This window comes from Mesoplodon bidens (assembly GCF_964165515.1).
Source record: "Mesoplodon bidens genome assembly, chromosome: 10".
NCBI lineage: Eukaryota > Metazoa > Chordata > Mammalia > Artiodactyla > Ziphiidae > Mesoplodon > Mesoplodon bidens.
The window spans coordinates 45,641,169-45,656,835 of record NC_138172.1 but is presented as its reverse complement, the minus strand read 5'-3'; the positions used below and the strand labels follow the sequence as shown (position 1 = coordinate 45,656,835).

The window sequence follows — 15,667 nt, the reverse complement described above, 5'->3', positions numbered from 1 at the left end:
TTAAATTGTTTTTCAGCTTTATTGAGGTATGATTCACATAAAACTGTAAGGTATTTAAAGTGTACAAAGTGATGATTTGATATATGCATACATTCTGAAAGGATTCCCCCACCAAGCTAACACATCAGTCGTCTCATATTTTATCCCGTTAACCTTTTTTTGGGGTTGGGGTGAGAACATTTAAATTCTCCTCTTTTAGCAAATTTCAATTATACTATATGGTGTTATCAACTAGAGTCACATTATTTTACATTAGATCCCCAGACTTTATTCATCTTACAGGTGAAAATTTGTACCTTTTACCAACCTGTCCCTGTTTTCCTCACTTTTACCTTTTTTTTTTTTTTTTAAGAATGTTCCTTTTCTTTTTTTCTTTCTTTTTAAAATTTATTTTTAAATAATTTATTTATTTTTACTTTTGGCTGCATTGGGTCTTTGTTGCTGCCCATGGACTTTCTCTAGTTGCGGCCAGCGGGGGCTACTCTTTGTTGTGGTGCTTGGGCTTCTCATCACGGTTGCTCCTCTTTTTGTGGAGCACAGGCTCTAGGCATGCGGGCTTCAGTAGTTGTGTCTTGTGGGCTCTAGAGCGCAGGTTCAGTAGTTGTGGCGCACGGGCTTAGTTGCTCCGTGGCATGTGGGATCTTCCGAGACCAGGGCTTGAACCCATTTCCCCTGCATTGGCAGGTGGATCCTTAACCACTGTGCCACCAGGGAAGTCCCTTACCTTTGTTTTTAAAAGGTGTTATTGTTGGATATAGATTTATAGGTTGACAGTTATCTTTTGGTACTTTAAAGATATTGTTCCACTGTCTTCTGGTTTGCATTGTTTCTGATGAGAAGTCTCCTGTCATCCTTATTTTTGTTAGGTTATGTGTTAGATAATCTCTACATAATGTGTCTTTTTACTCTAGCTGCTTTTACAGGTTTCTCTTTATTACTGGTTTTTAGCAGTTTGATGATGATGTACCTTGGTGTGACTTTTCTTTTTTCTACTTGAGCTTCATTGAGTTTCTTAGAGTGTGAATTATTAATTTTCATAAATTTGAAAAAATTTCAGCCAGTAGTTCTTCAAACAAATATTTTTTCTGCCTCCCTCTACTCCCTTTTGGGATTCTCATTGCACATACATTAAGTTGTTTGAAGTTGTCCCACAGTTCACTGATGTTCCAGTGCTTTTTTCTTTTTTACCCAGTCTTATTTCTTTCTGTGTTTATTTTGGATAGTTGTTTCTTTTTTTCTTTTTCTTTCTTCTTCTTCTTTTTTTTTTTTTTTTTGCTAAGTGTTGTGTCTTCACTATTCTTCACTAATCATTGAGTCTGCAGAGTCTAATATGTTAATCCATTTCAGTGTATTTTTCATATAAGACATTATAATTTCTAGCCCTTTGATTTGGGTCATTTTTTAATTTTCTATTTCTTTCCTTATGCTTCTTTCTTCTTTCTTTCTTCTTGAGTGTATGGACTGTATTTATAATAGCCATTTAAATACTTTTTTCTTATTCTGTCACTGTGTCATTTCCCTTAATTAAATTTTCTTTTTATGAGTCAAATTTTCCTGCTTTCTAGTGTGTGTGAATTTAATTGGATGTCAGACGTCGTGATTTTTATGTTGGGCACTTTTGTTTCTTCACAGTGTTTTAAGTACTTTTGTGCTTTTTCTTGGACTCATTTAAGTTACCTGGAAACAGCTTGATCCTTTTTGAGACTTCTAAGCATTGTTAGAACAATCCAGAACAGCCTTTAGTCTAAGGGTTAATTTGGTCACACCACTGCTGCAATCTCTTTCTTTGGACTTTCCTTGATGCTCTGTATTTAGGTGGTCTTTAGCTTATTGGTACACTAATCATTTCCAGCCCTGAGTAATTTCTGAAGATTGTTCTGCATATTCCTTATGATTTGAAAATTATCTTCCAGTTTTTATGTTATGCTGTAAGTTATAATTGTGTATTTTCCAGATTATTTCAGCCTTTTTATTGAAATATGTGGAGAATTATGTTATGCTAGGTTTAGTGATTAACCAAATGTAATAGTTTTATAGTAGCCTGAAAAAAATGACCATACCTCCTAAAACAACTAACACATCCAGGGGCACTCTTGGTATCAGGGCTTTATTTATAAAGCAGTGATTATGAAGAAATGATGTGTATATATTTCTCATCCTAAATAATACCTATTTAATTTTCTCATTGTTTTCTACTCCTCTCTCTCTAGGAAGAACGTGTTGTGAATCACATGGCAGCAAAGATTATTGAAAATGTCTGCACTACCTCTTCTGCTCAGGCCCAGGGCTTTATTACAGGAGAAACTGGGCCTGTTTTATGGTACCTATTCAAACATTCTACCGTTGATTCTCTTAGGATAACTGCAATATCGGTAAGATGGAGCATCTTTTGGGGATATATTTGCATGTATTTAAATACCAAGATTGAAGAACTGTGCTAGATACAGAGTAAATTTCATTGGATAGGTAGAAATCTCAGAGTAACAGTTGGTGAGAACAACAATTTGATTTTCTCCTGAAGCAGGAGGACTGTCAGGAAATTCCAATAGGATCTTGTGTGACCATGAATTACAGTTTCAAAACTATTTGGAGGTGATAGTGGAAAACCATGGCAGTGGTTAGGGTGCAGGATTTGGTTCGGTATATTTCTAGTGTCCCTTGACTTTTCCTGTTAGCTCCCTCTTTCAGACTTTATGTTAAATGGGTTTATCATGTGGTTCAAATGAATTCATATTAATGTTCAAGCATCTGTGATTTTGCAGTTTCTGTATTTTGATTGGTTGTCTACTGCTTTGCTTCCATGGTTATAATGACTTTATGTAAAGGATAATTATGTATGAAGATGTGTTAACCTGGTTGTATCAATTTAATAGTTGGTTGAACAGATACAGCCCTTTCTCATATGATTTATTTATATACTCTTTTTGATCACCAGTCTTATCTGGACTCTCAACGTTATCTGGTACCCTCCTTGTATTTCTCTAGTCTCCTCATTCTTGTGCTTCTCACTGTGCCAATTTCAGACCTTATCCTCTTTCCTTAACCCTCCAATCCCATGTTTTCCCTCCTGCATCCTCAGTAAATGGCTTCCCCCTCAGTAAATACTTCCCAGAGAAAAATGGAGACATCCAGCGGGAATTATCCCAGTGTCTGTCTTACGCATCTTTGGACCTATTTGCATCCACACCTATCGTGCCTCAGTTTTTTCTCTCCTGCTACAGCTGATGAACTGTCCCTTCTCCTGTCAGAGACAAACGTGTCCATGGTTCTTCCATCTCTTCTTTTTTTGAGAATCTCACTCAAATGGTTATTTTTGCTCTTTCCTAAATCTTTACCCTCTCCTTGTGTACTAGATCTTTCTAGTCAGTGTTCAGGTATTCTTTACCACATTAAAAATAAAAAGGCACACATAAAAACATATCCAAAGTTTTTTAGGATGTACCTCCATCCCTCCTCACCCCCCACCCCCACCCCATCCATACTTCTTTAAAGGGTTATTTCCACAAGCTTGCTCCTTTCTGGACTGTTTTCTCTTCAACCCTATCTGGTATCTGTCCTAAAAACACCAGTGAACTTTCTCAGGACATCTTTGAGTCACATCTTAAGGCATTCGTTTTAATCCTGGGCCTTTAGAAAAAAAACCTGTCTTGCTTTAATTGGGTTTATATTATCATTTTCATTTTTATGCTCAGCATGATTTCTTTTCTTGGCAGAGTTTTTTTTCCAGTTGTTCCCACCAAAGTCTCATACCTTCTAGCTCTTTCTTCGTTTGACACATTAAGCTTCACTCTTTCATCTTGGGCCTCTTATATTTTGTTCTTAGTGTTCATCTAATTTATTAATTTTTCACTGTAATTTTTCCGATTTCCTCCAAAATGTCTCTTCTGCTCCAGGATCATGTACAGTATTATATGTTATATATTGTTTTCATATTTCTTTAGCCTCCTTCAGTTTGAAACAGTTCCCCAGTATTTCTGGGAACCTCATGTCATTTACAAGTTTAAAGGACGCAGGGCTTGTATTTTGTAGGGCAAGGCTCAACCTGGGTCTATCTAGTGTTTTCCCATTAACATCATTGAGGACCCTTACCTGTAGCATATGCCTCTGTGATGGTTGCCATATGATGACCATCTGTTTCATTCCTTTTATATCAGAGATTGGCAAATACTTTCTGTAAAGGGCCAGATGATATGTATCTTGGGCTTTGATGGCCACATATGGTCTGTGTTCCATATTCTCTTTGTTTTGTTTGTTTTCTTTAACACTTTAAAAAATGTAAAAACCATTGTACATTGTTCTCATGAGCTGTACAAAAACAGGTCTTTGGTATTGGTTGGAATTCTATTTTAAAGAAACTCTTTCCCTTCTCCCACATGTATGTGTGTATTTATATCCTTATGATCATGGATACCTATTTTATTCAATTAATTGTAATGTGATACTACTATTACCACTATTATTATTTATTGTTTGGATGCTCAGATTATCCTAGAAGCCCTACAAGCTGGCTTTTGTGTCCCATTGACCTATTTCTCTTTTTTTAAAATAAATTTATTTATTTTATTTTTGTTGCATTGGGTCTTCGTTGCTGCGCATGGAGTTTCTCTAGTTGCAGCCAGCAGGGGCTACTCTTCATTGCGATGCGCAGGCTTCTTACTGAGGTGGCTTCTCTTGTTGTGGAGCATGGGCTCTGGGCACACAGGCTTCAGTATTTGTGGAGTACAGGCTCAGCAGTTGTGGCACATGGGCTTAGTTGCTCCGCGGCACGTGGGATCTTCCTGGACCAGGGCTCGAACCCATGTTCTCTTCATTGGCAGGTGGATTTTTAACCACTGTGCCACCAGGGAAGCCCCCATTGACCTATTTCTATCATTGATCACTTCCTTACTTTCTGACGCCATGCAGTTTCTGGGCTACTTTTGTACTTGCTCTGCCAGCCCTGGAACCAATCATTTCTCCAAGGGACCTTTGGTATTTAGAAACCACGATCTGAGTGCTGTACTTATTGCTATGGGGTGTTATTGTTTTCAGGCCTTCTTAGTATCCAGAGCTAGAAAAAAATATATGTACTCATACATACGCATGCATATAGAATTGTTCTTCTATCTATCATTGTGGGTATTTGGAACAAAACTCATGCATTCATATAGATACTTCCAATTTTAATCCCATACTTAGGATTCTTTTTAGCCTTCCCATTTTCTGTGTTTGTAAATCTAATCTCATACAGAAACCTGGTTTCAGTTATTCTCAGTATATTTACTGATCTGTTCAATCAGTTAATTTATTCAGCGTAACAGACTCCATCCACTCTGGCCGCTGCCTCTATGTCATTCTCTTTCTCCCGTGTCAGTGCCACTCTGTGTCCTGAGCCACTTGTGCTCAGTGCTCCCATTCCCCTCTGACCTCTTTCCTCAGAATCTGTTGTATTGCCCTTGGGAGGGGAAGGTAAGGGAAGATAGACTAAGGACAACAAAGGGTTAGGTATCATTTTTGATGCTTTATCTTCCCTAATTCCTTCCCCTTCGCTGTTTACATCCAGCCAGTCGACCTGTCCTCTGATTCTGATTCACAGATACTGCTCAGATCTGTCTGCCTCCCTCGGCAGCTCTGCTGCTGCCCCCATAATCCAGGCCCCACCATCTCTCACTGAGACCAGTGGAGTGGCCTTAACTGGTCTCCCACGGCCAGTTTGCTGCTCCACTAGTTCCATTTTCCATACAGGGTGAACTTTATAAAATCACATCTCCTCTTCTTACTGCTCTGCTAAAACTTTTCAACATCTTAAAATTTTTTTAAAGGATGATAATACTAGATAAATACTACAGAGTACTAGGTAGAAGTTAAGAATTGGCAAGTGCTTTGAGTTTTAGGATAAAATTTAATGTTTAAAGCAATTAGCACATTTTGTGGAGTAAATTAGTTATGCCTGCTTATCTTATTGTAATCCCTTATAGATTGTAAACTCCTGGAAAGCCAGGACTGTGTTTTGTTCATCTTTCTGTCAGTTTGAAGCCAGGTCTTTGGTTGCAGGTTTGGACTTTTCCTGCAAAGGTTGAGATGGAGCCTCTTGTCTCATGTCATGAGTGGAGGGCAGGAGGTTGATAACATTAAATGTTCTTCTTTACTTGGGATACAAGGGGAAATAGGCCACAAAGGTCCTGCTAATAATAGAATGGGGAATACAGTATGAGATCATTGTTTGGGGATCCTAAAACAAAGTTATTCTAACATCATAATCTTAAGAAAATTTCACCTGCCTTTAGAAGATTCATTAAAGATTGAGTATATAGAAACTGAAAATATGCATCCTGAAGACACATTACACAGATTCCTGGAGGAATGACAGTTGAATTTTCCCCAGCACGCCTTACAGAGCTGAACTTCTTTTTTAGTTTCTTTTCCGGTAACAACCTCTCAGGAATGTGCTCTGGAGGTTAACGTACCCATTTAGTGATAAAGGTCAGAATTCTTCACATGACTTTCAAGATGTTGGGTGATTTTTGCCTCTGCCTACCTCTTTTGTCACATCTCCTAACACTCATTCCCTCACTTACTGTGCTTCAACGACACACATGTTCTGATATTTTCAAGAACTTCCAAGCACTTTTCGGCCTCAAGACTTTTCCCCTTGCTCTTCCCTGTGCCCAGGATGCCTTCCTCTGGCTTTTCACATGGCCGATTCTTCATCTTTTAGTTCTCAGCTTAAATGTTACCTCTTTCATTAGTATGTTCCTTGCCCCTCGTGTCCCTTTGTATTTTCTGTCATAGCAGTCAGCACAGCTGTATTTATGCAGCCGATGTATGCACGTCATCATACATCCTGTTAGGAGGTCAGTTCTAGAAAGGTAGGGACCCTGTTGCTGTTGTTCCCTCCTGAGCATGTGTGGTAGGCGCCCGGTGGATATCCGTTGACTTGATGGATGCAAGAGCAAGGCTGGAGGATGGTGTCATCGGTGCTGAGTCACCAACTTGCTCCTTGTTCTGCGTGTTAACAGTCTGTGCCTACTGCCTGTGTCACTGATTTTCTGACCCATTTCTCCTAGTCATCTCTTTGGCCCATAGAGTCCCCCTGTACCAGTGTGATTCAGATGAGCAGCATGAACATCACCTGGGAACTTGTTAGAAACACAGGTTTCTGGACCCTGACCCAGACCTGCTGACTCAGAATCTCTGCGGGGAGAGGCCCAGTAATCTGCATTCTAACAAGCCTCCAGGCGCTTCTAATGCCTGCTGAAGTTCGAGAACCACTGGCCTAGACCTTGGAGCTCTTGAAAAACACCGGCCTGGCTTGGAGTGAAAGATGGGTCATTAATCCTTCCCACTCAGGAGTGGTGGCATCCGTTGCTTAGGGATTAGTTGTTGAAGGGAGCGGACCTGACTTGGGAAATGTATTGAATGCATAAAAGGATTCCTAGAGTTATTAGGATTACAGGGAATCTCTGTATGAGCCACAGTGGGAACGAGAGAAACCTTTAGAGTTAGACTGAGTAGAACGGCTCCTATGAGGGAGGTTACTGGTCTAATTATAATTACTGAAGTGCTGAGAGGAAGGGTGACAAAGTGAAGAGTTTTTCGGGGCAGTGGTTCTCACTGGAGTTGGAGGGGAGCTTTTCAACAACACTGACTGCTTCCTCCTCTCTCTCCACCCCCTGCCCCTGTTCTGATGTGTCTTAAGATCTCAGAGGTCAGATGAGAGTATGTCTAGTTTGAAAAAGTTCCCAAGATGATTTTCATATGACATGAAAAAATCATTCAAAAGACAGAAAAGAAATGGTTCTTAAACTTATTCCGTGGTGATTGTGTTCATGTTTCTAATAGATATGCCACCTTCAGTTTTGAATGAATCTCTTTCTTAGACATTGCTTTTAATAAATATATGGTCACAAATTCTGGAGGTAACACAATGTCCTTTTGGAGGCAAATTTTGAAGTGAATTTTGAACTGGAAGTGTTCTTTCCAGTTTTAAAATGTAGTCTCGAGCTCCATTTTATTAAGTAAATATTTCAAAACCTAATCACTAAAGATCTGTCTTGAGATTTGATTTTTTTTTGATTTGGAAAATACAAGCCCTCATGTGCTCTTAAGCTTCTGTGAGCTTTCAACTGTGTTTGATATCCAGAAGTGATGGGTTAAAAGTTATTTCCTGCATGAGCTTTTCAAAATGGAAGATAGGTTAGGCTTTTGAGCAGCTTTCTGAAGAGGAGAACTTCCAGTTGCCCTCATATTGCTTTGAATACACTTAGAAGCAGTCTGGACAAATCTTGTATCAAGAAACATCCCCATTATGATTGTGTAGGGATTTTATATCAATAGGAAGTCAGTCTTGCTGTGAAAGCCTCTCTAAGAATTGTTACAGTGCTAATGAGACTTACTGTTCACTGTCTCGAAGCCAGTTTAAGGGAGACCCCTAAATACCCTTGAAAAATTCTAATTGTAGCATGATCTTTAGGGGCTCCATTTAGACTGCTCTTATTTTTTTTAATCCAGGGATTGAATAATCTTTGAAATAATACTGACTGAAATAATGAAATAAATCTGTTTTCTTAATTGAAATATAATTGATTTACAATATTATATTAGTTTTAGGTGTACAGCATAGTGATTCAGTATTTTTACAGATTATACTCCATTAAATGCTATTACAAGATAATGCTATCATTTCCTGCGCTATATTCTGTATCCTTATTGCTTATCTGTTTTATACATAAGTTTGTATCTCTTAATCCTATACCCATGACTTGCCCCTTCCCCTTTTTCTCTCCCCTCTGGTAACCACTAGTTTGTCTTCAGTATCTGTGAGTCTGTTTCTGTTTTCCTATACACATTTGTTTGTATTACTTTTAAAAATTCCACATGTAAGTCATATCATACAGTATTTGTCTTTGTCTGATTTATTTCACTAAGCATAATATTCTCTAGGTCCATCCACATTGCTGCAAATGGCAGAGTTTCCTTCTTTTTTGTGGCTCAGTAGTATTCCACTGTGTATATATGTACTACATATTCTTTATCCACTCATCTGTTGTTTAGGTTTCTTTCATATCTTGGGTATTGTAAATAGTGTTGCTGTGAACATTGGGGTGCATCTACGTTTTCGAATTAGTGTTCTCATTTTTTTCTAGATATATACCCAGGAGTGGAGTTGCTGGGTCATGTGGTAGTTCTATTTTTAGAGTTTTGAGGAACATCCATAGCGGATGCACCAATTTACATTTCCACCAATAGTGTACAAGGGTTCCCTTTTCTCCGCATCTTCTCCAACATTTGTTATTTGTAGACCTTTTTTAAAAATTATTTCTTTGGCTGCGTTGGGTCTTCGTTGCTGCGCACAGGCTTTTTCTAGTTGTGGCGAGTGGGGCCTACTCTTTGTTGTGGTGTACGGACTTCTCATCGTGGTGGCTTCTCTTGTTGCGGAGCATAGGCTCTAGGGTGCGCGGGCTTCAGTATTTGTGGCACGCAGGCTCAGTAGTTGTGGCCTGAGGGCTCTAGAGCGCAGGCTCAGTAGTTGTGGCCTGAGGGCTCTAGAGTGCAGGCTCAGCAGTTGTGGCGCATGGGCTTAGTTGCTCCATGGCATGTGGAATCTTCCCGGACCAGGGCTCGAACCTGTGTCCCCTGCATTGGCAGGTGGATTCTTAATCACCGCGCCACCAGGGAAGTCCTTGTAGACCTTTTGATGATAGACATTCTGACAGGTGTGAGGCCACCATTAGCCTGATACCAAAATCAGACAAAGACACTACAAAAAATAACAGGCCAATACCTTTGATGAATATAGGTGCAGAAATTCTCAACAAAATATTCACAGAACAAATCCAACAGTATGAAAAAAGGATCATACACCATAATCAAGTTGGATTTATTCTAGGGATGCAAGGATGGTTCAACATTTGCAAATCAGTCAGTACGGTGCACCACATTAACAAAAGGAAGAATAAAAATCACACAATAATCTCAGTAGATGCAGAAAAAGCATTTGACTAACTTCAACATCCCTTCATGCTAAAAACTTTCATTAAAGTGGATATAGAGGGAACATATCTCAACATTATAAAGGTCATTTATGACAAATCCACACTACCATTATACTAAGTGGTGAAAAGCTGAATGCTTTTCCTCTAAATTCAGAAATAAGACAAGGATGTTCACTCTCACCACCTCTATTTAACACTGTATTGGAGGTCCTAGCCATAGCAATCAGGCAAGAAAAATAGATAAAGACATCATCTAAATTGGAAGAGAAGAAGTAAATTGTCACTATTTGCAGATGACGTGATACCGTACATAGAAAAACCTAAAGTCTTCACCAAAAAACTATTAGAAGTAATAAGTGAATTCAGTAAAGATTCAGGATACAAGATTAATATACAGAAATATGTTGCTTTTCTATACACTAATAATGAACTATCAGAAAGAGAAATTAAAAAAAAAAATCCCATATAAAATCACATCAAGGGACTTCCTTGGTGGTCTAGTGGTTGAGACTCCAAGCTTCCACTGCAGTGGATGCAGGTTTGATCCCTGGTTGGGTAACTAGGATCCTGCACGTCGTGTGGCCAAAAAATTAAAATTAAAAAATAAGATAAAATCACATCAAAAATACTAAAATACCTAGGAATAAACTTAACCACGGAGGTGAAAGACCTATACTCTGAAAACTATAAACACTGATGAAGGAAATTGAAGATGATTCAAAGAAATGGAAAGGTATCCCATGCTCTTGGATTGGCAGAATTAATATCAAAATGACCATACTGTCTAAAGCAATCTATTAGATTTAATGCAGTTCCTATCAAAATACAACATTTTTCACAGAGTTAGAACAAATAATCCTAAAATTCGTGTGGAACCACAAAAGATTCCTAATTGCCAAAGCAATCTTGAGAAAACGGAATGAAGCTGGTGGTACCACACTCCCAGGCTTCAGACTATACTACAAAGCTACAGTAATCAAAGCAGTATGGTACTGGCACAAAAACAGACACATAGATCAATGGAACAGAATAGAGAGCCTGAAAATAAACCTATGCACCTATGGTCAATCAATCTTCAACAAAGGAGGTAAGAATATATAATGGGGAAAAGAAAGTCTCTTCAATAGATGGGTTATCATTTTCCCTTCTTTACTACTCTCTCTGTCTGTCCTTCACTGAGAGATGCATCAGACAAATTTCCCTTCCGAGAACCTGCTCTGCTCTTCGTGTCTCCATGTGAATACTTGTCCTCTTCTCTCTGGCTAGAATTTTCTTTACTTACTTTTTCACCTTACTTTCCCGCTCACCTTCAAAAACCAACTCAATTATCATTTTCCTTATGTAGCTTTTGTTGACTTGCTTTTTCTGCCTTTCCAAGCATAATTGAGCCCATTTCTATTACAACACATTAAATTCTATTAGTTTATTAATTTTAAGTTTCACCTTTGATAGTCTGTGAGCAGTTGAGGAGTAGCTCAGGGATCTGATTACCTTGGTTTGAATTCTAGCTTTGCCATTTACTATCTATATGCCTTTAAGCAAGTTACTTAAATATTCTGTGCCTTAGTTTTATCACCTATAAAATGGGGTTAATAATAATACCTTTCATATATGTTATTTGGAAGGATTAAATGAGATAGTCTTCAGATATTCTCAGATCATGTTTTTCACATAATAAACAATAAACAAATACTTACTTTTATGACTATTTTTTCAACCCTTAGCTTAGTGTCTGCACAAAGAAGGCTTATCTTAATGTTTTTTATTAAAGTTTTTCTGTGTAGACTCATGAATTATTTTATCATTTTAGTTAACTCATAATGCATATGATCATTGTAAGAGTTTCTAATGTTTTACAGCAACTTAAGTATTTATTGGTATCTGGATTATTGTTTTAATTTTACATGTGTTGATATTGCCCAAATTTCTTATGCCAAGGTAAGTAATGAAGGAGCAAGGTAAACACCTTCTACTCCTTTCCACAGAAGTATTTGTTCTCTTTCGGGGGACTTGTTCATGGGCTTGGAGTAGTCTGATGGATCTGTTCTCCTGTCCCTGCAGGCCTTGTGTAGAATCACTCGCCATTCTCCTACTGCCTTCCAGAATGTTATTGAGAAGGTGGGACTGACCTCAGTAATAAACTCCCTGGCCTCTGCCATCTGCAGAGTCCAGCAGTACATGTTGACCTTATTCAGTGCTATGCTGTCCTGTGGGATTCATCTTCAGAGGCTAATCCAAGAAAAGGTTTGACCTATTACTCTACTTTAAAAATTGTTGTGTTCTCCTACAATTTTAGTGGCTCAATAAGCAATGTATCTCTGTAGAATTTATTTTTCATCTCAAGGGGCCCTTTTGAACTTTGCCAAACCTCTGTACCACAGGCCATTCATCTGAAGATGTTATAAAGTCTTTAGTGATTAAAATAGAAATCTGGTAAAAGGCTCTGCCTACTTGTCCCATTTTAGTAATGAAAAGATAGAAAATTTATGAGTCCTTCCTACATGCTAATATTTCTTATACCTCCTTGTCCTCAGCCCTCATCTCTTTTCCCATATCCCTTGCCTGCTTTAAGGAGGGGTCCCTTTATATTCTCTGCTTACCCTGATTCATTTTTATTCCTTTCTTTGTCCTAATACCCTGCCAGTACACATAACCTTCAGAGCTCCCTTTCTCTTGTTTTTAACTTAGTCTCCTTCCAATCCTTTGATATTCCTTTATTTTATGGAGTGTAGAGTTTGTAAGTATTCAGTTCGTATCCGAAAACTACATAGCTACAAAGAAGTCTCTGTAGTAGCTTTCCTCAAAGTGTCTTCTCTAGCGCCTGCTAAGGAGTGATCCCTGGACCAGAAGCATTGCATCACCTGGGAGCGTGTTGGATACACAGACCCTCAGGCCCCACCCACACCTGCTGAATCAGAATTGACATTTTAATGAGGTCTCTTGAGGATTTGTTGGAACTTTATGGTTGGAGAAGCCCTGCCCCTGAACATTAGTGTTCAGTGAGGTATTAACAGGTGAAAAAAGTGGGCCATGGTTATATACACATTTGGAAAGCAATGAGTCAGACATATTTTCAGTTGTACAACCTTTTCCACTTTTTCGTGTGCTCATGTGTATTATGAATCTTCATGAGGGTAATGTAGTATGTAGTATTCTTTAATACTTATTGGACCAATTACCCTTTTTCTGAGGGGAGATAGCTGTCAAATTGGAGTTTTGTACAACATGGTGAAGGTAACACTACTAGGATGTGTGGAATGGGGCCACTTAAATACAGTGTTTCTCCTGCATGAAATGCAACACGTTAAATTTGTTTTTTTATAAAACTAAAAATTTCAGTAATTAATAATTGTCAGGCTTACATAATAAACTTGATCTTGAAAGTCAAAATAGAAGGCAATCCATTTTTTGCCTTTAATTAATCTGATTTAATTCTGTGAAGAAATTTGAGCCTCAGAGAAAGTATAGTCTGTGTCTAATTTTTTGCTATTAAATTTTCCAAGTCATTGTATTAGGAAAAGTACCACTTGAGTAGTTTTGCTGTATAAATTGTGGTAAGAGAGGCTGAGACTTTTATTTTTCTTGGATTTATTGAGTTTAAGATATTTCACAAAGGTAGTAAAATAATATGCACTAATTAATATGATTTTGAAATTGTTTTATAATGTTTAATATTCCATGTATCTTAAATAAATGATTGAATAATTACATGTATTAAATGAGAAATAATCTTTTGATTTTAACTAATATTGGCACTTAAAATTTTTTTTTAAACTGTGGTTAAAAACATAAAATTTACTGTTAACCATTCTTTTTTTTTTGCGGTACACGGGCCTCTCACTGCCGTGGCCTCTCCCGTTGTGGAGCACAGGCTCCGGACGTGCAGGCTCAGCGGCCATGGCTCACGGGCCCAGCTGCTCCACGGCACGTGGGATCCTCCTGGACCGGAGCACGAACCCATGTCCCCTGCGTCGGCAGGCGGACTCTCAACCACTGCGCCACCAGGGAAGCCCTATTAACCATTCTTAAGTGTACAGTTAGGAGTGTTAAGTAGGTTCACATTGTTGTGAAACAGAGCTCCAGAACTCTGTCAACTTGTTAAACAGAAGCTCTATATCCATTGTATATTTTGGGTGTTATGTTTTAAGACTCTAGATTTTATTTAAGTCTTCTGTTTTAGTAGGCCTCCTCTGACACCGAACTGGCAGAGGAAGGATGGTGATGCTTTGTTCCTTCCAGGTTGGGGTGAAAGTCCAGGTTCCCCTGCAGACTTCTCTTGACACTCCAGGGGTGTGGTAGAGCCCCTCCCTACTGCTGGGCAAGGGTGGGAATCCAGGCTTTCCACTGGGCTTCTTCTGATGCCCCCCTGGCTGGTAGGGGGAGGGCTCCTTATTATTACTCCACTGACACTGGTTGGGTAGGAGTGGGTGCCCCATTCCTGGTGGAAGGTGGTAAAGGTGAAGCCTTCCCACTTGCCTCCTCTGATGCCATCCCAGCAGAAAGAAGGAGGGGAACATGATTACTGCTATAAATGGGTGGAGGTCCAGGCATCCCATCAGTACCTCTACTGATACCATGGTTGGGGCCAGGGGCCCTTGTTATTGCTGGGTTGGGATGAAAGTCCCAGCTCTCTCTTGGTCCTTTCTATTTCCCTGGCAGGGAAGAGTGTTGGGGTGCCTTGTTACGGTCATGTGAGGGTAGGAGGCTAGTCTCTCCTCTTGCCCTTTGCTGAAGGGGCCATCGTCTTTCCGTGGTGTTCGGCTAGAGTAGAGTAGCTATTGTCTTAATGTTTTCGGTCTTTCCAGCTGCCCCTTTCCTATCCTTTGGCTTGAGAGAGCTGATTTTTCCTGTGTATTTGTGTTTGTATGCTGTTTGGCTCCTGGATTATCCAGCACCCAATCTGGGATGTATGAGGCAGAGAGAAAACCCAGCAAACTCAGTGATATATTGATCCTCAGGTGCTGAGGCCTCTAACCATTCTGCATCTTTTCTGTCTCATTCTATGATCTTTAAAATGTATCTATGGCCACTCAGTAATATACAGTGGATTGTCATTTAAAAGGTAAGGTTCTGTTTTTTTTAATTAAAACAATTTACCATTATAGCGAACATTTATTATAGGCCAGACACTTAGTGACTTATAACCCTGGGTTATTCTCAAATGAGACTTAGTGTGTTGAGTGAGTTTGTCAAGTTCATGGAGTTTATAAATGCTAAAGCTGATGCTCAGGCCAGGCAATAAACAAGGAAACAGAATTATTTCGGATAGTGTTAGTGCTCTGAAGAGCATTACACAGGATGATGTTGATAGAGTGTCTTGCAAGGGGAAGTGTGCAGGGAGTGGAGCCAGACACCATTTGCTGGGAGGGAAGTCAGGGAGAGCCTCTCTGAGGAGGTGATGTTCCAGCTAAGCCCTCAGTGACAAGAAGGAGTGTGCTGTGTGAACCTCTGCAGGAAGAACTTTGTAGTTCAGCTTCCCTGAGGTGTGAGGGGTCATGGGGAGACCCGGGAGGAGAAGGAAGGCCAGCAGTGCTGAATGCAGTGAGCAGTGAGGAGGGGACATAGAAAGAGGCTGGGCAGTAGGAAGAAGACCCGGCTCATGTACGGCTGTGATACTGGCCTTCCTTAGGGGTTTCGACACAATGGCCATTGTTTTATTTTTACTTAAAGAAAAGTACAAGTATTTGTATATA

The 15,667-nt window shown here is 39.2% G+C and overlaps 1 protein-coding gene across 1 annotated transcript in view; it reads left to right on the top strand.

Moving 5' to 3' along the window:
* Nucleotides 1–15,667, top strand: part of ULK4 (unc-51 like kinase 4) — a 550,770-nt gene that overhangs the window by 112,998 nt on the left and 422,105 nt on the right. The window contains exons 20-21 of the mRNA XM_081246952.1: nt 2,211–2,372; nt 12,036–12,218. Of these exons, the coding sequence (XP_081103078.1) occupies nt 2,211–2,372; nt 12,036–12,218 (345 nt within the window). The remainder of the gene's footprint in view (nt 1–2,210; nt 2,373–12,035; nt 12,219–15,667) is intronic.